This window comes from Limulus polyphemus, unplaced genomic scaffold (genome assembly GCF_000517525.1).
Source record: "Limulus polyphemus unplaced genomic scaffold, Limulus_polyphemus-2.1.2 Scaffold70, whole genome shotgun sequence".
In the NCBI taxonomy this organism is placed as follows: domain Eukaryota; kingdom Metazoa; phylum Arthropoda; class Merostomata; order Xiphosura; family Limulidae; genus Limulus; species Limulus polyphemus.
In genome coordinates, this window is record NW_013665680.1 from 1,275,250 (window position 1) to 1,299,583 (window position 24,334).

General features: G+C 32.9%; 1 protein-coding gene and 1 pseudogene across 1 annotated transcript in view; one reads left to right on the forward strand and one right to left on the reverse strand.

The window, feature by feature from the left end:
• Positions 1-17,114, forward strand: part of LOC106465784 — a 154,667-nt pseudogene extending 137,553 nt beyond the window's left edge.
• A 3,882-nt stretch (positions 17,115-20,996) lies between these two features.
• LOC106465814 (brahma-associated protein of 60 kDa-like) overlaps positions 20,997-24,334 on the reverse strand; it is a 36,247-nt gene continuing 32,909 nt past the window's right edge. The window contains exon 13 of the mRNA XM_013926053.2: positions 20,997-21,678. Coding sequence (XP_013781507.1) covers positions 21,523-21,678 — 156 coding nt within the window. The 3' untranslated portion in view covers positions 20,997-21,522. The remainder of the gene's footprint in view (positions 21,679-24,334) is intronic.

A 24,334-nucleotide genomic window follows, 5' to 3' on the forward strand; every position in this document is an offset into this window, starting at 1 on the left:
CACACAGCTGAAAGGGCGAGTATGTTTGGTGCGACGGGGATTCGAACCCGCGACCCGCAGATTAAGAGTCGAGCGCCCTAACCACCTGGCCATGCCGGGCCTGGAGAAGAGAATAAAACCTCTAAGTATCTCAAACTAATTGGGTTTGGTGTGTTCTCCGGTATATATCGAAACTATTATATTTAGATTAAACATGTATTTCAAAAACGATAGCAGTGTTAAACTAAACAAGTATAGGAAATAGTCACCTGTATATATGTAAATTTGCATTTTTGGTAAGTGTTTAATTTTTATTTCTCGGGAACTATTTTATATGCTACAGAATTATTTCCTAAAGTCTTATATCACTTTTTTTTTAAATTTTAATTAAAAGTCTGTGTGGTTTTTTTTCTTACCCATCTTCATACATTTATTATACTTTACAGTTTATCATATTCGTTTATTTTATTTAGGATAATGGCTTAGCATCAGTAATATATATATATATTATTTCATGTACAATAAACAAACTCCAAACAAACTTTGGATAAAGTTGAAATGGCTGTCAAACTTGAGCTCTTTGTTCGATTACTTATATATTTAAACGCGGTATTAAGAGAGTTTGTCTGAGTCTGAGTTTCTTTTCCAAACCTCATCAAAACTGGCTCAGCTAGTTCCTCACAACAACTTGTGACGTCAAGACATGATACAGACAGATGAATAACTCTGCCTTATATAATATAAAATACTAGCTCATGTCCCGAATAAACTATTAGGTAGATGTGGAATTTGACTAATTTTTTGATCAGCAAATTGCATACTAAGCTCTGCCCTTGGTGAAAGCCCGACAGATCCGGTGAAGATATACAAATAAAATATATTCTTAATCTATAATGGAATTCTTTTTCAAGCTCTTATAATGCACTTTAAGTGTCTCAACTTAAACGTTTCGTAGGTTATTTTAAGGAGACTACACTCCTCCATCTTTGTGTGTGTGTTGTTGTTGTTGTTTGTGCTTAGAACGCAGAAAACTAGCAAACAGTTGCTAAAAATGAACAAAATCTCTATGACGATTTTCATTAGCGTTCATTCTCCAAGAAAATTGTTGTAAAACAGGGGAAATGGATCGGGAGTGAGGAGTTGTAGCAGTCGAATCGAAAAACTTGGCAGAAATTGCAAAACAGTTGGGTCAGTTCTTGTCCAAAGAAGCCCATTTCACAGTAAAGATGTGATCAGGATTTCTACTGTCTGAATTTGGTAGAGTTAATGCATTAAATTTAATAATAATCTTGAATTTTGCTTCTATAGTAAACTATATTCTACATTAAGAAGTAAGACATATCCTAAAAATATTTTAATTGTGAAATGCTTCTCTAGTTTAGGCTTAAGCGCTCATTCTAACTCGATTATGAACCGGGCGTTAAATGACGTGAACCAGAAAAGAGCGGGAAACTTAAACAGCAGAAATATCTTCATTCTCCGCATTGTAGCCGGATATTTTTTTACTGTATATTTTGGTTATTATGAGAAATAACGCAAAATGGTGAAATTTGTATTTTCAATCTTTGACTTATAGAATTTTGTTGTGGTGTGAGTTTTGTTCAAACTCAACTATGCATAATAGATACTACAGTACGATATAAGGGTTATTCTATAAAATATTTTTATTTTTCAATAATGGGAATGTTTGACATGAATTTGGTTTGCTTTTGGACTACTAAGTTAGCACGTCAAGCTTGGTTTGAATCGGTCAAGTCGTCTAGGAGGGAATGAGTCAATGGACAGACAGAAAGTTTTCCTTAATGTTGGATACTTACCGCACTGGTATAGCTTAATATGTATAGTGTATATTTGAAGAACGCCTGTACCCCAATGTTTATAGTTTATACTCAGTTCTGCGGAGCTGGATAGTAACCAAGCTATTCTATATGAATGTGATTAATGCTCAATTAAGTAGTGTATTTGATTGTACATAAAAATGTAGAAACCGGAATAGGCTTTGAGAGTGTTTCCACCATTATCGCGGTTTTAACAATCTACGAGGCTTAACAAAACACTGCTAGCAGCGAGAATACCCAACTGATGACTTTGGGCAGAGTAGTCATGGAAGCTTTTCGAACTTTGTCTATTACTCATAATAAAGTCTGTTATTATTAATTGTAATTATTATTATAGAATTTTAGCAGCTCTTCTCATAGAAATTATTACATTACCCAAATTGATTACAATCTAAATTCAGATTCAAATTCTAAATACAGGAATGATAAGTTTATAAACACATATACTTAGTTATAGAACATAGAAAGGTAGAAATAAGTGAAATCTTATCCAAAATACAATACAAGCACAAGGCAGTTATAAGAAGCACAAGTTTCACCAAGTATTATAAAAGCTACATACTTTAACTAGATATACTTGGTTTGCCATCGTTTGATATACCTATAAACAAGAGTTATTTCTAATATTTCTATTAATATTTTAACAAATTCAAATGTAAATCAAGGGGTTTAGAGTAAAACCGTTGAACTGTAAGCAAAATTACAAAACCAGTATATCAAGTTTCTAGGTTTGAACAATATACTTGGAAAAGTATTTGGTTACTGTGTTAGGCCTCGCAGCTCAACGTGTTAGAGTATAATAAGCGTTTTAAGTTTCACTTATTAACATTAGAATAAATGGTTTACATTAAGATTGTATTCAAATTCAAATTGAGCATATTCTCCGATCTTAGTTCAGACATTTTAAGCTTGTATTCAGTTAAATGCTGTTTAGGCCTAAACGTTCAATTCGGAAGTAAAATTATTGTGCATAATAGGCTTAGAATTTGGTCGACATTACATTACAAGTGTTTTCGGAAATGTGAGTAGCAAAGAAAAAGAAATATCACAAATTGTTTGTTTGGTTGCTTTTTAGAGCAAAACCACATTGGGCTATCTGCTGTGTCCACTTCGGGGAATCGAACTCCGGATTTTAGTGTTATAAGTCCGTAAATGTACCGCTGTCACACAGTGGGACAATATCAGAAATAAAAAAGGATATTAAAATACAAAAGTATTTTATTTATGTATATACTTATTTTGTCATTACTAAACACTGGAGTTGATAATTTCCAACAATGCATGGACTTATGATAGAAAATTATTGTTGCGAAGATTTTTTTCATCGTGTTTAGATAGTTAATGCATAACATAATATTTCATATAATATTTAACGTATGGTATATGATATTTAAGAACACTTTAACAGCAAAACTTTACATTGTTTTTTATTAGTATATGTTGTCATTTATATTACTTTGTTTGTTTGTTTTAGAGCAACCACACATTTGCTGTGTTCACTGCGGTAAATCAAACCCCGGAATCTACCGCTGTCCAACCAGGGGCTTTATATTACTTTGTTTTGCATCCTTATATTTAACTATTTAATTAAGTCGTATCAAGAATGGCAGATTTTCAATAACTGTTTGTTAATCACTCTAATAGTTCGATATTTTTTAACACTTTATGGACACATAATAAAGTTCATCATATTTCTAAGTGTGATTGCTATTAGCTGATTGTGGCTTAGTGGTTAGCATACAGAACCGTAAATCCGAGGGTCAATGATTCGCGTTTCATTGCCGCAAAATCACGAGGCTTTGGTTGCGTTATAAAATTGACAGTTAAATCCCACTATATTCTATTAGAGTAGCCCAACAACTAGCGTCAGATGCTGTTGTCTAAACAGAAAACAAAAGCAACCAATGCTCATGCAAATACGAGTAACTATATAGGTAGAGAAAAGTCTCATTTTCCGAGTTAGGATATTAATATACTTTCTTTATTGCAGTTAATTAGATAGTAAATTACTTTAGTGTTTTCACAGGAAATAAAACGTATTTCCATTATGTTGCAGTCACTCAAGTAGATTTAATATTTTCCTATGTGCGTTTCAAGTATGCAATCTTAGTTTGAGAAATTTTACATTTCAACAAACATGGGGATGCAATCGTTAGCATAAAGTATTCTCTTTTTTATCGCGTTTTCCATAAAGTAATGCAACTTTGCCAAAACAAAATCTTTTGCACGGTGCAGGTACTGTTTTATAGTGTCAAGAATGTGAATTTAGATTACTTTTTTTTTCAGCTCTTAGACGATGAGAGATTTAAGAACATAGACAAAGTCAAGACTATAGGGAGTACCTACATGGCTACGATTGGTCTTCTTCCGGAATGTCGTATTCCAGTAAGTTTAGGTGATAGGTTTTCAATTTTATATATACTGTACTGTCTCACTTTTCGAAGAAACGAACATCTTTCTTTTTTTTATATAATAACTTTGGTAGTTTTGGCTGTTTCATGTACTAGGGCTTGGCTAAAAACCACATGTGTTTAGAAGTATTTATTGCGACGAAATAAATTTCAAATGTTCAATATTTTGCTCGACTGTAAACACAGTTTTTTTGTAAAACAATTTAGACATCGTAGGGAAGTAAAACGATTTGATACGTTACAAGCCAGTAGGAGAGGAAAGTGTAACCAGTTCTATAGTAAACTTCAATGCTTGCTTTACACTGTTTTCCTTGTGTATTATAACCACTTCGTAGTGGACGCTGAAAAAACTGTTCGAAGACTAACTAATTGATACAATCATTGATATATTTAATTTTAAATTTAAATGATATTTTCAATAACTTTGATATAAGAAAAGATAATGATTAAATAGATCATGCTACAAAATCGATAAAAAAAAATGGTGTCTTATAGAAATGTTTTAGCTTTATTTATATATATTCTTTGTTTCTGGATACACGACTAATCGTTACGATAGCTATCGATTCACATTGCAGAGAGCTTATGTGGTTGTAAGATATGTCACTACATATATTATCCGCTGCATACAAGATCGCTTTTATTACAGATATTAGTATTTTCCAATATTGACGATAGTACAACATATTTTATGTTTAGTCAAAGATATTATTTCGTAAACATAAATACTTCCCTTAATGTTTTCTAAGTTGTAAAAATTGTTTTATGGTAGGACGACAACAATGACGAAGCAGCCAAGCACATCAGTACGTTAGTGGAACTTGTGTTTGCAATGAGGGACAGACTGTCGGACATAAACGAAAATTCTTACAATAATTTTATGCTTCGAGTAGGTGAGTAACCCAGTTGTTATGCAAAAGTTTTATGATGAGGCATAAAAAGCAAGTTACGATAATATTCAAATACATGGAAATTTTGAATATATAATCTTACGATCTAATTATTTAACCCGAAATTTTAATTCCGTAGTAATTCAAATACAGTTTGTTTACTTCTGGTAAAGTTTACTTGCTGTCATATATTTTTTCCTTCTTTTGATGTGTGATTTGAAGTAAAATAATAGAATAATCTTAATAAATTTAAATGCCTTGGGACTTACCTCACATTCGAATATTTATGTTTGATGAACTTTCGACCCATTTGTTGGAGCAATAGTCGGGCCATGATTAGGTTTATATATATAAAAGGTGATAAATTGAAAATGCACTAGAAAAATATTTCGGTTGAATGAAAACTTTAGAACATTTTTTCAAGAAAATTTTTAAAAGGATTTAGTACGAATACTTCATTTTATATATTGATAAACTCTAGTCGTAATATAGCTAATATTATCGTCACTAAAAATGTAGACATAGGTAATATCCAATTAAAAGGACATCATTCCTCTGTGATGATCGAAAGAAATACTGTCCTGGCCTCCTGGTGGCTCAGTGGTAAGTCTCACAGCTTACAACGATAAACCTTGGGATCGCAGTGAGTAGTGCACAGACAGCCTATTGTGTCTTTATGTTTAATAGCAAACAAACAAACACACGTTATTTGCCTGTAAATAAAAAAAAGTAAATTAGTAACATTATTTAATAAATGAAAAGAGAAATATTGTTATGTTCTACCAAAGTTTTTTACCATGAATTTTAGATAACTTACTTCAAGAATACGATACTACAATTTTTTTAATTAAAGGTATCTTTGGTCTTCGACGTCTGTCCAGCAAATGTAACTCAAATTCAAAAAAATAAGCCACTTTAATAACATTAACATAAATATACTTCAAGTGAGTATCTAGTAAAAACTTAAAATTAGAGGCAAAATGCAATTGCTTATAAGTTTCTATACTGCTTATTTTCTATTCGTTATACAACAAAAGGAAACTGGTATATCCACTGTCTTTGAAATTGGTAATCAAGAGACAAAGGTCGCAATTAATCTTTTGCCGCCAAAACTACCTTTGTAGAAAAGGTCTTTTATCCTGTAGTTCTTCCAGTCAAATTAAATATGCACAAAATATCCTGCCCTCATCACATAACGTAGATGCAATTACTCATAGAAATTATACACTGGATATAAGAACCCAACAAATAAATCAAGGCACGGAACTATCACATGTGAATTCTTGGTCAGAGGCATGAAAGGCAAACCAAGTTAACTACCTGTAAAAAATAGCAATGCTATCAAAGTAAACGGAAATTAAACTAAGCTGTTCAACTTTTTAAAGTCATAATTTCTGTAAAAAGGTAAACATTAATATTATATATGACACAAGTCACCCAGTTCTTGTAGGACACACGTAGCTCATTTTGAAAGGTATGTACTTCTTGTTGAAAGACGTGTAGTTCTCATGAGGAATTAATGCTTCTTAAGTAATTTATGAGGAAATGTACGTTTTCCTTCTTAGGTATTAATGTAGGACCTGTAGTAGCCGGAGTGATTGGAGCAAGAAAACCGCAGTATGACATCTGGGGTAACACTGTTAACGTTGCTAGTAGGATGGACAGTACTGGATTACCAAATCACACTCAGGTAGTAATAAATGTTAAAAATAAGGAGTAATATATGTTTGTTTGTATTGATAAATTTAGCTTTTACAGATTTAGATATACACTCACACATGGCAAAATATAGGAGCCACATTTTAAAGTGGATCATTTTTCATTAATAACTTTCATCATAAAGGTATAACTAGATGATTGGACCTATAATTACAATCATTTGTTTACTATCGGTAAATGATTGAAGAAACTAGTGAACATCAAGTATTTATTCACAAAAATCTTCTTGATAAAAAGTTATTGTTTCGGCCAAGCATTTTTCCTCTCTATAAACGATGTAACTGGTTTGTCAAAAAAAAAAAAAGTTCTGGCCCCTCTGCTCTGCGCAGTAGCAAGGATGAAGAATTGTTATAATAATATGGATTTGGTCAATGATTTTGTTTACAACATTTTACCTGATATGTGAATATTATAAGTCATCATACCAAGTTTAACAAAAATTAACACATCGCTAGCAATAAACGAACCGTATTGTTTTGCTCATTCAAGTTCGGTTTAACTCTAATAATCCCTTATTCGCAGGTCTTGTTCACTGTTGTCCCTGACGAGGATATTAAATTGTTCTCTACTTATAGGTTCATTACAGTCATTGAACAAATGTTTTTGACACTTGAAAAATGATGTAGATCTTAAATTATCATGCTATTATATTCGAACTGTTAACTAGCTAATGGTGTAACCAATATAACCTAGAAAATATTTAGGACATTTATATTCAAATACCTCATTAAAAGATTTAAAAGTAGGTATGCGATCCTTATGCCTGAAAAACACTGCATACAAACTTAAAAACATATCGCAACTTCACTTGAGGGTATGCTCGATTACATAGCTTGCTTAACTGATTTCTAATCAATACAGCCTGTTTTCTAGTATATTGGAGAACTAAAGACTTTTTTTTTATAGTTTGCTACATTCCAGTTACATAGGTAGAAAAACTCATATTGTTTTATAGGTTCGGCATGGCCAGATGGTTAGGGCGCTCAACTCGCAATCTCTGGGTCACGGGTTCGAATCCCTGTCACACATGTTCGCCCTTTCAGCCGTGTGGGCGTTACAATGTGACGGCCAATCCCACTATTCGTTGGTAAAAGAGTAGCCCAAGAGTTGGCGCTGGGTGGTGATGACTAGCTGCCTTTCCTCTAGTCTTACACTGCTAAGTTAAGGATGGCTAGCGCAGATAGCCCTCGTGTAACTATGGGCGAAAAACAAAACAAACAAATAACAAACTTGTTTTATAATGCCTATTGAAAAGACTTTTGTTAGTAAAAAATTCCTTAATATCTTTTATATCTCTTTGTGAAACAATACATCAAGGCAACAGTTTCTAATGTAATGTCAGCATGAGCTGCATCTAACTGTGCAAAAAACAAAAGTAACAGGAAGACCATAATGTGTGAACCGGACCGCTGCACATTAAAATAAATAGTTATGTATAAGAAAAGGACAACTGAACAGCACCCGAAATATGCTTAATTTTGAATATTAGAAGCCAATAACCAAGCAGACAAAGCTATGAACTCAATCATTTCTCCAGACTTGCTTCACATAACCCATTCACTACTCCGGGTTTACTTATACAATGTGGAGGTAATCAGAAATTGCCGTTTCGGGAACAGTGGCAAATTTCATGTTAGTGTCCTAAGAAACTGACATCTCGAATATTTGGTTCCAACTGTACATTTAACAGAAGGTGGGCTTCATTTTGTTGATATGGGCATGAACCGGTCATTAATCTGAAAATTAAGAGACCAGTTTCACCTTATAATGTAAAACTTTCATCCTGTTGGTTATGGAACCTTGATTATGATACATCTATAGCCACTCTCTAATTGTTCTGTATACCTAGTCTGGCCAATCGCCAGATCTTAGGCTAACCAAACCATAATGGGGTATTCTCGAAAAAGAAAAACAGATTTTAACATCGCTTTTCTGCTCCAACATTGCTGAAGAAGACTACTTTAAAGATGTGTTGTTATGTCTCTACTGACACATTTTGAGCTACTTCATTGGCAAACAAATTTAGCGCTGATGTGAATATTCATGCCAACAATACGTCATATCAAATCTTTTTTTTTTTTGGTCTAATCGACACAGGTTTGTTTTTGATATTCAACAAAACAGGGTTACTTCACAGCATTGCGCACTCTATAATTACAAAAATTAAACAGTGTAAATAAAACAAGACTATATTAAATTATAAGAATACCTTAAGTATTTAAGATGCGTGTATATCCCGATATATTAGATGTTCAGTTCATATGTTGTGTGTAACGTAAGAGCGTGAGTTAAGTTATTGCGAGCTATTGGGCATAAAAGGATTTTATTGATTGTTTAAAAATTGCACCTAATTTTTTTTTGTTAAAGATTTTGCACATTTCCTGCTAAAATAAACCAACTTTAAAAATGTGAGAATGAAAAATCACATTTCGGTCATCTTGTGCGAGAGATTGTTTACAATTTGCAGTGACACGAGCGAAGGATTTGTTTGTTTTGTTTGAAATTAAACACAAAGCTACACAATGGACTATTTGTGCTCTGCCCACCACGGATATCGAAACCCGGATTGTAACGTTTTAAGTCCGCATCCATACCGCTGTGCCACTGGGGGGGGGGGGCTGTTTTAAGGAAACCCATGTTTCTGGTAATTTCAACAAAGAGACTAATTACTGGACTTAAGTGTTTTCAAATAGTTTTGTATTTTGTAAAATTATGAAAACAAAACGTATAAGCGTATGTAAAATGTGAATAACCTTAAATTACTACTGTTTTCCAAAGAAATTATTAATTATATTTAGTAATGAAATATTAATTTAGTTTTCGTGTGTAGCATGTTAAGTATATGCCAATGGAAGGGATAGAGCATAGCTTAAAATACACTGCTCTAAATAATTAAAAGATAGTGTCAGAGTCCTTCATATCATAGCTATGAGAAGTTATATACTTTTATTAAACAATATTAATGGCATCCCTGTGCTATTTGTTATACAAAACAAATATCTGGTGATCAATCATGTGATTTAATACGCAGATGTCTACTGTTGGAGTCCATCTCCATAATTACTTATTTGGTATTACAAACTTTGCAGCCAAAACAATTATTGGAAACTGTTTGTTTTAGTGTACCAGAGACACTAATGCAAGTCATACGTCGACATAGCAAACTGAAAATGAGTGAATCAATAAGATGTTTCGATGAGATGGCTCACTCTTCCATCAGATTTGCTTCCAGTTCATTATCAATGCTTGGAGTTAAATCGCGTGCCAAGCGTCTTCCTAGAGCATCTAGTACGTGTTCAATCAAATTCAAGTTCATTAAGCGTAATAACCAAACCATTTTTGCGATACGTTCTTCTTCCATACAGTTGTTAAACACATGAGCACTGTAGGGATGCGTGTTATCATCCATTAGAAGAAGGTTCTGACCAGTTACACCATCTTATGGCAACACTAATTACTGTAGGACTGCACATTATATCGCATGACATTCATTGTGCCATATTGTATCACATAAAGATCAGAAACGTCCCTGATACTGATCCCTGCAAAAAAACAAGCATGCCACTATCGCCATAAACACATTTTCATCCGTAAAAGCGAGACTGAATTTTGTTCAGTGCACTCTCTGAATCCATATAATCTCGTATCTGGTCTATCTGTGAGCAAGACATTCGTGCACATGTCACTTGACTCATCCATGTGTTCTTGACGCTATTGAAGAAAGGTAGTGGTGAGTTAGGTGAACCACGTCAACCTTTATATAACCTTTTTTAACAGGCTTGTTTGTCGCACAGACGTCAACCTTTATATAACCTGTTTCAACTGTTTACAGGCTCATTTGTTGCACACTTTTTGCTCTAAGTTGTTGATTCAATAAGGAAGCGGAAGTCCTCTTTTGATTCGAGCCCATGTTGTCAAACATCAGTCGTATTGCAGGGATTTCGACAATGGTCTACACAATCCAGGATTCAGGGCTACTGAATCGATGGTCTGAAAGTGGGTCCACATCCTGCTAACTACAATATGTGAAGCTTTAACCACCCTAAAATGATTTGATGTGTTTAACTAGCTTCTAGCTAACCTGATGCCATCATCTCTTGGAAACGTCTAAATATCTTTATTTGGATGCTGTTAGTTTCACTATGAATATGAATCATTTTGCAGGATGTGCTATTGTTTAAACTTCTAATTGTGAACACAGCGTTTCTTGGCTTTTATATGTAGCTGAAATGTGTATATCACATTACATTATTGGTCATCTAACGCTTGTTCTTCAAAAAATTTAACTCTTGGATGTCATTGACATTATCTAATAGTTGTTGTGCCTTGTTGTAGCTAGAATAAGGGCAAACTCTAATCATCCATTTATATTTTGAGCAGCATAATTTCGAGATGTTAGTTTATATAATCTAGGTTAAGTTTGTGTTTACGTTGTTGCAAATTAAGTGGACATATTAATTAATTTCAGTTATTTTGAAATTATACTTCTGGTGTTCATGCATATTATTGCTTTTAAATAGTTTGAAAAATATAGTTTTGTAGGACATGTCATACGTTTGAACATCGAATGGCTGAAATTGGTTTGAATAAGGGGTCCTAATGAAATTTACATAGACAGATTGTGGTAGATCTAGTTCTTAAATCCTAAAAAGTTTAAGTTCACGTTTTAATGTGTTTTGGTTTATTGTTCAGGTTACTGAAGATATCTACTTTCTACTGAAAAATTATCCATACGTATTCCAATGCAGAGGTTGTGTGAACGTGAAAGGAAAAGGAGAGATGACTACTTATTTCCTAGTTGGTAGAAAATCGTCTGAAGAACAATCGCCTCCACGGAATTCACGAATGTCCCCAGAACAATCCGAACCATCTGTGGATGGAGAGAAGCAGAATGAGGATTCCTCAGCCTTACAGATGTTTAGCCCTGACAGTGCGCAAAACAGTGGTTGGGGAAGCATGTCGAACAATAGTGGGAACACAACTCCAAAGACCAGAAAAGTCGAAACAGACGACAAGCTAAAACCAGTGGATGAAGTAATATCCCACTGCTTGTCAGTCGCTTTATCACAGCAGAATTTGTTTTTACGCCAATCTGCTCAGGAAACTTACACTGTTAAATCATCTTATTTATTACGTATCAGCGGTTCTTCGAAACTTAGACATGCATTTCCGTTTTCGGAAATTATATATTTATCTAAATCACTTAGATGCACTTTAGATGACTGTTTAAACAACGTTCGGAATTCTCTATCCCTGGAATATTGTGATCCACAAATACTTTGTGGTCATAGTTGTTGCACCTATAGTCTAGCAACATTACTTAATCAAAATAAAAATAATTCCCAATATCTTATCTATTTAAGTTTTGTATTATTCACGCCCTCATCTGAAGGACAAGAGACATGTTCAACTCCTGAATCAACAGTTCAACGAAAACTAGCGGAATCTGTAAACGAAATTGAAATTCGTCGTTTTTTCTCAGGCATCTCATCTTCTATTATATGGCATTGCAGTGTTGCAAACCCTTCAGTAACAGACACGATTCTAAACAACCCTTTATCCTCTTACAACCTTTCCTGTTTCTTTGACGAATTATCCAAATCTCAAGAACTCAGTTTACTGAACATTTCAAATGGCACACGAAAGCAACTCAAAAAAACTATTAAACAATTTCAACCTTTTCCTAAAGTTATTCAGTCACCTTCGTATATAGTCCTTTCGTACGGTTGTTTTCCTAAAATTAAAAGTAATAAAGAAAAACGTTTTCCAGAAAAAGACAACAATAACAAATTAAATGGGAACAAAAAGCATGACAACTATAAATATTTGGAACAAAACTGTCACGTGAATAAAGGAAACTATTCGGAAAAAGCTTCCCGCCAAAAATTAAAAAAAACTAAAGTTTTCCCCATAACTTTGAGAGAATACAAAAATGTATCAAAGCATTGCTTCAAAGAATACAAGTCGAATAAACAGCAGCGTCTAAAAACATCTTATCTGATTAGTGGCAGAGACCCTTTCAAAAACATTTGGAATAAAACACGCTGTAGACTCTCTGGCCAGCTAAATGCTGAACAGCGTGAAAAACAATTGTTTCAAGCAGACCAGATACATTTTCTAGATATGCCAGAGACAAGTATTTTTAATGAGAAATACCACACAAATGTGACGCAGTTACCTTCGTGCAATAGTGAAATTAAGTCTTTTTATGACTTTCCTGAGAAAATGGCTCAGAGTCATAAAAGGAGTCATCTTGTTAATGTAACAGGCAAGACACTTCAGAGTTTGCCAAGCACTGGATGCTTCGTACATAAATGCATTTCGTCAGCCAGATGTGATGACTCCATGCATCAGATTATGGAACATTACGTTGTCGAGGTCACGGGTAATTTATTCCCTGACAGTAGTAAAACAATCCTTTTTACCAAGAGAAACGTCATTTCGAGAGCCTGTGGTCCTGGTAGTGAATGCAGCGAGGAAAGCAGCAGTGGTAGCGATGATGAGTCGGTGGAAATGAATGTTGAAGATGACGACAATAGTTATGATGATGAGCTTTCTTGGAAGAATGTGTCTTTGGGCCACAAAAGTGAGTCCATGTATATGGACTATGTTTCTGATAATATCAGTTCTGTTATAAATGGTCATGGTGGTGACACGTTTCTTTCTCTTGTCCACTAAGAACAGTTCAGTGGACACTTTTCATTATCAACTGATAATGTTATTTAAACTTTTAGTGATTCCTGATAAAACAAAAATAATAATTTAAGTGTTAGCACGATGCCAGTCTTATGAGTTCGAAGGAATTTTGTTTTTATCGGTTAAAAATAGTACAAAACACTTCACCATATTACTAATAACTGAATTTGAGCTTAGAAAAAAATTTGTTATCAATTATATTTAACTTTTGGTGTTTTTATGAGTGCGGGGTTAAAACAATGCCAGCTACCACACTAGTTAATTGCTTAGCAAGGGAATAAGTAGGGTGCTTACAATTGTTCGCGTACTGTAAACCTTAATATATTTTATTTGTCAAAAACTATATTACTATAAATCTGAGCGAATGCTGTCATTACAGTGAGGAAAGGAAATATGAGTGTTTTTAAGACCAGGACTCGAACTATATACAGTGACCAGGGATAGTCGGGCCTTGTGTTGGAATTAAATGAGACCAAACTGCGAGGTATTAGTTTACAACTTTTTGGAAAATATTTTTGTTTATGACATAGATCGAATCTATGAATAGTGACTTAGTAAACAATAAGTACAATAATAAAGATGAAGTGTAATCGGATTGCAGATAATCGGCCAGTAAACAATGCTTACTGCCAATATACTGTAGTAGTGTGAAGCAGGAGAAAACTGCAAAAGCGAGGTGATTAAATCAATATAATTCAATGCTTCTCAGTAAAAACAAAAAAGTACTAATGTTTGGAAAAAATCCAAGAAATTACACTATGTGATTAACAGAGTTCAAATTTGACAGACAGAAGCGTTTGTTCGAGATCCATAGTACTTATCATTAAGATTTGCTACATGAGTGTAAGTCAAGAGCAAATAAATATCATCCACTATTATAGTAGCATAATAATCAAGTATGTAATGTCTAAAGACTTAACCTAAAAGCAAATAAGAGCGAAGATAAATTTGTAGTTAATTTAATTTGTTTTACGAGCTGACTTGAAGTTTTTTATAAGCACAAACTACTCGAGATCATCAACAGTTAACTTACTTCATTAAAATGGTCTTAATTAAAAAAAAAGTTTGCATCTTCTGTAGGTTTCGATGTGTATTGAAATAATGAAAGTTGTAATAAATGTAAAATGAAAACTAGCTTCGTTAAATTTCACGAAAAAAAGCCATTATAAACAATTAACTTTCGAAGTTTGAGATTGTGCATTTAAGTCTTTATAATGAGAACGGTATTGAAGTATGAAATTTTCCACTTTTGAAAAAAAGAAAAGAAGTTCTTAGTTCATTTATTTAATAATTCATTGCAGTGAAATAACAACTGGTGAACCTTGTACCAATGGTTTATTTGTAGTTAAACACAAAGCTATACAATGGGTTATTTGTGCTGTGTCCATCGCGGGTATAGAAATCCTTTTAGTAATAAGCCTATAGAGTTACCGCTGAGCCACTGGGGTGTGGGTGGGAAGGGAGCTATGTGCAATAAAACACAGATTTTTATATTTTTCTTATGCAAGCTTTGTAATGGCATTCAAATAAGCCCAGTTACCTTATCTTCATTTATTTAAACGTGTGCATTATTATATATGAAAATATTGCTTAGTTTATTATTATTAGATTATGGTTGAGTAAAAATTTAGCAAACATTTTGAGTTATAAGATTCATAACACTGCTTTCAACTTACAGCTCCTAATAAATGTTTAACACTTTCCATGTTCATCATTCTCATCGATTTAATTAGTAACTCAAAACAATAACTGTTGTGATGTAAAATGTGCACCGATGTCGAATCAATAAAATTCGTTAAGCCTAATCACTTTTCCAAAAATTACGAGTCACAATTATCAAGCTAATAACTGTTGGAAGTAAATTTTAAGCTATTAAACATGAATTCTCGTTTTTGAAATGTTGGGCTCATGAGTGATGCAGTCTTCGTCTTCACTGAGTATAGCGCCCCAAAAGAGATGCTTGAAGTCAGTGTTTACTTCATTAAGCGTAAACAGAATATCATTAAACATTTCCTATCAATGATAAATCCTTAGCCAATGATATACTTCGTAAATAGTTTTTAACTTATATTGATACTGTAGTCACAACATGTTGGCTACTTTAGAAGACCAAAATTATTTATTTATTTGATTAAATGTTATGTACGAAGGACATGTCATACGTTTTACAACAAAGGAGTTTTTAAAGTAATTATAAAGAAAACTTTTTAGGATCCAAAATTTATAACATATATTTATGATTAGGCCATTTATGTCGTTTATCTGTTTTTGTTGACTTTTCAAATTGAGTTATAAAAAAAATGCTGTTTCCAAAATTCGTTCGTGTAGGATTTCGATAGCTAAAACAAGCGTTGATGTTACCGAAGTACTCTTATAATTTAGATTGGGTTTAAGTGCTGTAAAGTTTACTCTTTCATTAATTTGGTGTTTTCTTCTTGGAAATATTATATGATGTTCAATAAGAGCAGCACAGTTTATCCTCCACATATCTATAATTAGAGTGCAATATGGTGAAAAGAAACTTCCACTTGCGTATATAAATGAGCTGGGCGTGCTTTGGTATTAGTATGCCGAACTGGGGATTCGAGGGTCCATGGTTCGCGTCATGCAAAGAAAACGCGCTTTGCATTTAAGGAGTGTGGATAAGTTATAAGAGTGGCCAGCAAATCCAACTAATCAAGAATTTGTAGTGCTGTTGACTAACTGCCTTCCCTCTAATCTGCAAGTTAAAAATTAGGAAAGTCTGGTGCAGATAGTTCTTGTGTTACTTTGCGCGAACAAATAAACACACAGAAAGTTTAATATAAACAAATACTGCTTCATAGCTACTGTGACTAAAAGACAATAAAATATGCACTGTATAAATGAAGCAGAATACAAAGAAACAGGAGAATGAGTGATAAAAAAAACAAGGTCCATTATGCACCAAAGATCTACTTTTCAAATTAGTAACTATACTCTTCTAGAAATTAGTTATATAATATTTATTGGAGACTTCCCTACATCTTTTGAAAACCTTTTTGTTTTTCTTCTTATTTTGCACTCTTCTGTCCTGGCGGAACAATATTTATAGTTGTATTTGTTTTAGCGCAAAGTTATACAATGGATTATCTGCGCTCTGTCCACTGCGGGAAATCGAAACCCCGGATTTTAGCATTGCAAGCCCTTATCCTCATCACTAACCCACCGGCAGCAGAGTATCGTTGTAATTATTCTTTAAAGATGTTGGTGGCTATTCAGCTTTCGATGAACACCATTTATTAGTTTAATTTTCTTATGGAATCTCCATATTGCAACATTTAGTATATCTACACTTATACTGACAATGTAACATTCCCTCTTACCCCATATTTAGCTGATGAAATTCTATGCTGAACGTAAGGTCTCTGTAGCTTTTAGTATAATTATTTTGTCAAGATTAATTGAAATATGACGTTAATGGATGTAATTATTTGGCCAATAAAGTGGCTTTCTTAAAATTACGAATAGCACGTGCTATCTTGCAAGTCGTCAGCTATTTTGTTTAACAGTTCAACGTAATGGGTGTAGCTATTGTTTGCGTAGACGGTATCCTTAGAATTCAAAATTTAGCAAAAGGCTCTCTGTCAGATTCAATCTTCACTCCTATGAGCGTTATTATTGATGAAAGTCTATTAGCAAGATATTATTTTACTGTGTTATCCTATACCCGATTATGTATTTAATCATAAAATGATAAAATAGTTGGGAAATATCAAATTACGTTTTTCAAGTAGTTAACAAGCTCGGCTAAATGTTTCTGAACTGAGCAGCTTATCAAATCTTTTAAACGCGTATAATCAACGTCAAAAAATAATCTGTATGAAAATTTAATTTTTGTACAACATTCGTGAAACTTTTTCAAACATTTATTGGATAGTAATGTAGCGCGATTATTAGTGTGCGTGTTTTTTATCTAATATTTGCTTCGCACGCGTTTCTTAGTGTCTTAACGTTTTGTTGTTGTAAAAATCTTCTTTCCCACTATATGAACTCGCGTAACAAAAAACTGCATTTTATTAGATTAAAAGTTGGGCCGAAAGCGCCTAATCGTTAACGTGTCGGACTGCGGAGCTGCGATTCTGTTGGTTGCCTCCCCTTATCGATCTCCCGGCCCGAACAGCGATAAGTTTACGGACTTAAAGCGCTAAAATTCAGGGTTCGATTCTCCATGGTGGACACAGCAGACAGCTCCGCTCTTTATGAGCCGTGGATGCGTTATAAAGATGATGGTTAAACTCCATTACATGGGCTAACCAAAGATTTAGTACTGGTTGGCATTGACTAATTGTTTTCCCTCTAGTCTGCCCCCCCCCCAGTGGCACAGCGGTATGTCTGCGGATTTACAACGCTAGAAACCGGATTTCGATACCCGTGGTGGGCAGAGCACAGATAGCGCACTGTGTAGCTTTGTGCTTAATTCCAAACAAACCCTCTACTATATTTATTCAAAAGTAGGAATGGCTTTGTGTAGATTTGTATGAAAGTGGGTCCATATTACTTTGTTTTTTAATGCAGTTAATGAATCCGTTTTTATAATCTTGCTTCATTATTATTTTACTTTCGAAAGGGCTGTCACATATCCTTCTCAATATTTGCTGGTATCACACATACTACCTCCAAAATGACAATGTCAAAATGTAGTTCTGATACATACCATTCCACCGCGACTTTGTTTCAGTTGTTTTCGCCATGTAAATATTTTAATATAATATATAACAGGTTTGGTAATCACATGGCGTTAGAACATTTTGTATAAAGTAAAGCGCAGCTTGTTTTTAAACAATTAGTCCCGTTTGAAATACTTAATTTAACGATAGTGAAATATCCGAACTGTGTGTAGATTAAAACATTTCACTGTTGTGTAAGGGGGAGTGACACGATAATATAATTGTTTTTAGGGTTAGTGCGTACATCGTAGAAATTGACTGTTTTGATTTTGGATTAATATTATGTTATGAAGGGTTTATTTTGAATGCATAAATTCTAGGTTTAGTTTCGTAAAGTGTTCATTATGATAATGTTGTTTAAACCAAGCTGTTCGTTTAGTCTCAGTGCAGTGACTGTAGTACAATAATACTGTACAGAAGAGACCTTCGTAACCTTATGTTTGGAGTAAAATAAAGATTTAGAACTTAATCATTAATTTACAAACTTCATCTCATACTTGAATCTTCACTACGATTTTTTTTTCTTCAGATCAATAAGTAAATTTATCTCCATATGACACCTTTACTTTCATTTAGCATCTATAAACTCAGTTAAGAATAAGCCTTAAAAACACGATATTACTTTCCAATAAGACATTACAGATGCACGAAAATATAAAATAAATAAAGCAAAAACAACAAAGGTGATTCGTAAGTTGCAGGAAATTATAAATCTTGCAATTTTTTTTTTTAGATTGATCGTAGAGTGATTTACACTTTCCGCATAAGTAAATAAACAACTCCATCATGAAGTTAATTTTTGTATATGTCAGAACCCACGTGTTAAGTACGATTGAAAATTCTAATACAGAATCATGTTCCTGTTTTTATTTTTTCAGTATTTCTGATTGGTTGTCTGTGTTATTATGTACCACACTTTCAACTAAATTATTTTGGGTTTTAACATATGTGATGAAGGCAGACATTAATTAAAAGTAATTATATATGTGTTTTGGGGGTGGTTTTAGATAAAGTTCACTAGAAAGTATATGGATATTTGATATTTCTTCAAATTTCTTGGTTCTGACGTAATCACATCTACACTTCACTGCTGCTGCCATCTATGTTGCTGAAATTAAAGTATTAAATTATCACTAACACATTGCCGAAAAGATTCAAACGCGGTAATAAACTATTAGGGTATAAAACACATTGCATTCAGATTAGTAAAATAAGTAGAAACAAATGAAGATACTTTTATTATATAAAGGTTGACTATACAGTGCTATTTATTAGTTTATGAAGTTGTTTAGAAAAATATTCCAATTACAACTAACTTAGTTGAATAAAAATATAACGTACAGTGCAAAACCTAGATTCGACTGCATTATTGAATATTACAATTCACTTGGGCTGTCCGAATTGTATTCAATGCAGGGATTGGACCCTCAATTTTGTCATTTTAATCTTTAGTTTGCCACCGAAGGACAATAAATATTACAAATACATGAGCTAAACGGTAGGGTCAAAGACCCTAGGGATCAGATACAGCCGTCTGTAATTTTGAATTACGTACTAACCAAGGAAAAGCAGCCTGTCAGCAGCAAGCGACAGTAAGTCTTTGATGAACTGAATGACTGTCATTGTTATAATTCAACCACAGTTGATATTGTGGAACTTAGCTGATGTAATATCGGTGTAAATCTTGGACCACTAGGCTAAGCTCACGTTTGAATAGTTGATATTTTATGAGTATATTTTACATAATTCTTCTGAGATCAGCAGATGCTTTGAACAAGTAAGTTAAATCACCCCACGCTGCAGCTTTCAGTTTTCACTTCTCTCTTTGGCTATGCCAATCATGAAGAAAAATTTTATTTCTGTTTCTGAGATTCAATTAATATGTATTCCATTATACATAACATGTATTCATGACTTAATCATGTTTTAATTAATTGGAATTACCTCAGCCTGTATGCAAAATATTTATATCGAAATGGATAATAGATCCACGCCTCTCCGTGTGTGTTATAAGAACTAGTTATTAATAAATGTTATATGATTTCCACAAATTAAACAGAGCCACTACCTTTTAGTAGGATTATCAACCCTTAAATATAAGTACTACATGCAGATACATTTAAGTTTTCCAGAAAAGATAAAGCAGTAGATATATTATTCTGTTCAAATTCAGTTAAGTTTCATCAAAATATTATTTTATTTAACGATAAAAACTTATTGGTTTCTCATCAAGTGAAACTTTGTTTTGATGGATTCAATTGGAAGTGTAGTTTTTTTTATCTAAGTAATTTATTTTTTATACATACATTATGAAAGGTCACTAGGTCTTTTCCAGTAATTTCCAAGATTATGGGTTAATTTGGCTCATATTCTGTAAAATGTTTTACTAAAAACATTGGTACCAGTTAACAAAACTAGGCAGTGCGAGTATTAATAACACACCATAGTAGCGAGCACAATATACCTAATCTTCTGTATCACTGTATGACTTTAGAATGCCTTCTAAATACAATTGACAAGATTCCACCCAATGTCGTGTCTGAACAGTCACATGTGAATGACAATAAACATAAAATATAAAGACTGGAGTTATGAAAACTGACTTCATAATTTTGCATGTGTATTGCAAGTAGAGTCGTATTTCTCGTAATTTAATTACGTTTTTATAAAGGTTGCTTACAGTTGAAATTTACTTATTCAGTAACTGCAATAAGTAACTATCGTATGCAGGGTGGGATATAGCAAATCCACAATAAAAGAAAACAAAACTAGACATAAAACAATAAGTCTTCCTTTATGATTACACTGTACTTACACGATCACTGAATCAGTGTAATATTACAAATATTCAAAGTGTGTACTGCTGTTAATAGGAGTACATGCATGCCGAAAATCCTTTTATAAAGGTACAAAAAATACATACAACTTGGTTAGTACCTTTAGCAATCTTATGAGTAGGAGGGATTGCTATGGCTTATCATGTATAATAAACTGTTTCTTATTGTACACATATAAGATAGAAATATACACACTGAGCTTAAATGTTTATTAAAATAAAATATAATTGGCTAACAACCTTGATGACAGTGGTAAGGATAGTAGAACATGTAACACAACCTAAATATTACGGACCACAGTTAATCACAAGAACAGAGAATTATGTTCCTAATTTCATTTAATGAACATAATACATCATGTTACACTAAATATGCATGTATACTTAGACAGAACAAAAACTCGGTATTCATCATTTCCCAAGTTATCAAGTAAAGTTTTGCTGGAAAAGTATAATTAGAACCAGTTATGTGTTACGAATTCCCAAGGCTTGTTCCAGCTCTGCTCTACGTTGTTGCACCTTTCCATAGAAGTACCTGCACACAGCTTCCTGAGCCCAGGGTTGGTAGTAAAAGTCAGATCTTCGTTCCTCTTCAGGGTTACCAACCACATCTGTCATAGTCTAAATTGATCAGAATGATAAAAAATAATTTATTTTTTTGATCTTGTCTCAAAACATAGATTCAACAAAACATACTGGATGATTAATTGTGAACTATTCTCTTCCCCACTAAACTAAAAGAAAGAGATGTTGTTTTGTAAGCTTTCATTAAACACATAAAATCATTTAGTTCTCTTACAGCCTAAAAACATCACTATAGTACCATTTTTCTAAGCCTTATCTAACTTACATAAAAGCCAGTGTGCGACATGTCACATCATACTTGATTTCTTGAAAATGCATTTATCCCAAATAGAATAGTCCGATTGCTATCTGCCCATTAAAATTTTACTGATTGGGGTGCAAGAGGGCCATGAGTGTGTGCCATGAAACCTTATAAGTGTAGTGAGTGTTAGTAAAATAAGCCTAAAGTACACATAGGTCGGGATCACCTAGCCTAAAGCCAAGTGCATAAAATTTATCATTAAAGTAAAAATATTGATTCAATTTTAAACTTAAATCATTTCTAAATTAAGTTATTTTCTATTACATCACCAACGTTTTTTTCTATAAAAAAACAAACCTGTTTAATCAACAGAGACTCTAAATTAAGAAATCAACAAATATTTTTCCATATTTGTTGTCTATACATTTCATTTTATACTTTCAGTACACAGACTAACAACAATATTAGATTACACTTTAATTGCTAAGCAACATGACATAACAACCATTGTTGGAACTTAGTGTTACTGAAATGCACTGGCTTTTCTACATATCAGAAGTTGTTAATCTAACTAATTACAATTCTTCCTGTCATTTGTGAAACCCATACAATAGCACAGTACATTTAACAGCCTGGTAACATAACCTTAATGCCCTAATAGGTTATAGACATTTGATATTGCTAGATGTTGATGCAACTGGAGGGATTGGGGGTGGGAGTACTTGCCCCATAATGTTTTACATAAGCTATACGCTAGCAGATTCTAATAGTCAAGTTAACGATCACACTGAGTTTACCTTTCTCAGCTGTCTCAATAAGATAGCCACAACAGAAATGTTCTCTAGTGCTTTCTCACAAGTTCCACCTTATCACCAGTTTAATAGTTGTATTTTCTAATTTTAATATTTTTTAAAGATTGGTAAATCTACAAAAATGTTCATTATAGCTAATACAATTTAATTTTGGAGTTTAAACATGAAACATTTTTTAAAGCAGGGGTTTAAATGGCTTTTGTTAAGTTCTGAATATAAATCTTCTTTCAATTGCCATCACACTTTTATCTTTCTTTATAATCACCTCAATAAAAACAAAAGCTTAAACAGGTATTGCTGAAGATTTCCACATTTTCCACTGAACATTTCTAAGTAGTACATTTATGCAAAAACAGAACGTGAGCAGATTAAAAGCTGAGGAAATATTATTCACCATTCTACCATTTACTGACCCAAATATTATTTATTAAAAGGATTCTGATATCTATAATGAATTAAGAAATCAGCATTATACATAATGCATGTAACCCTAAATTAGAAAACAAAAAATTATATATTCAACATTATACTTCTATTAACACATACATACAGATCTGTTTATGAAAGTAAACTCACAATTTTATGGAAACTATTTACGGTTCAAACCAAAAATTAACCAATGCCTCAAATTTTGCTAACATTTCTACCAATTTTAATAAAATAATGATCTTTATCTCCAGAATGTATCTTTATTATCTCAATATTTCACTATTAGAGCTTCGTCAGGAGCTACTGATTATTTAATTATTGAACTTGTAAGTTATCGATAGCTCCTCATAAAGCTGTAATAGTAAACATTGAGCTAATAAAGATACATTCTGGAGATGAATGTCATTATTTTATTTATATTAATAAAAATGTCTTGTAATAGACTACAATTTGCATTAAACAAAGTTAAGAATATTAGCCTAACTTACTTTAAAAAGGGGGAAGACAAAAAACTCTTATTAAAGTGAAACATACATTTCAATAACACAGAGTAAGTAGTATAAGAAGAATTATAAAATAACATTCGTTTTTACCTAATGGTTTCAAAGTTAAGAAAAACTAGTGGTGTTTGCTGGTTTGTTTTAAAAGCTTTCATTATAAGAAAATAAAAACTTAGGTTTAGCAGTTTTTATTCATGTTACAGCTACATAATATTTCTAAAATGATAAAATTTAGGAATACTATTCATATAATGAGGGGTTGCCAAATTTCAGGTTGCCTACGAAGAGTTACCAGACACCTGAAAATATTTATTAAATTGTACTTTTTCGAATACATGATATTTATGATATAATTAAATATTACCAAAAAGACTAGTACAGAGTTTGAATTTATATAAAATAGTATTATAAAGTCCAAATTGACATAATTATGCAAAGACTATTCGATTTGCGATGTTTCACTGCAAGCCAGTAAATGCACACATCAGCAAGTGTAGGCTCCCAGTTATCAAGATGTGGCTGAGATGGTTGGAACTGAAAATTTCCATTGAATTTTATATTTCTAGTTTGCACTGAAAATACAGCCAAGAATCAAAGCACAGTAAACTTTAAATATGACCCCCATGAGCATGAGAAATTTCTCCAGGGGGGTGGGGGCAAAGTCTAAATCAAGGGTGTATATATATATATATATATATATATATAAGTAA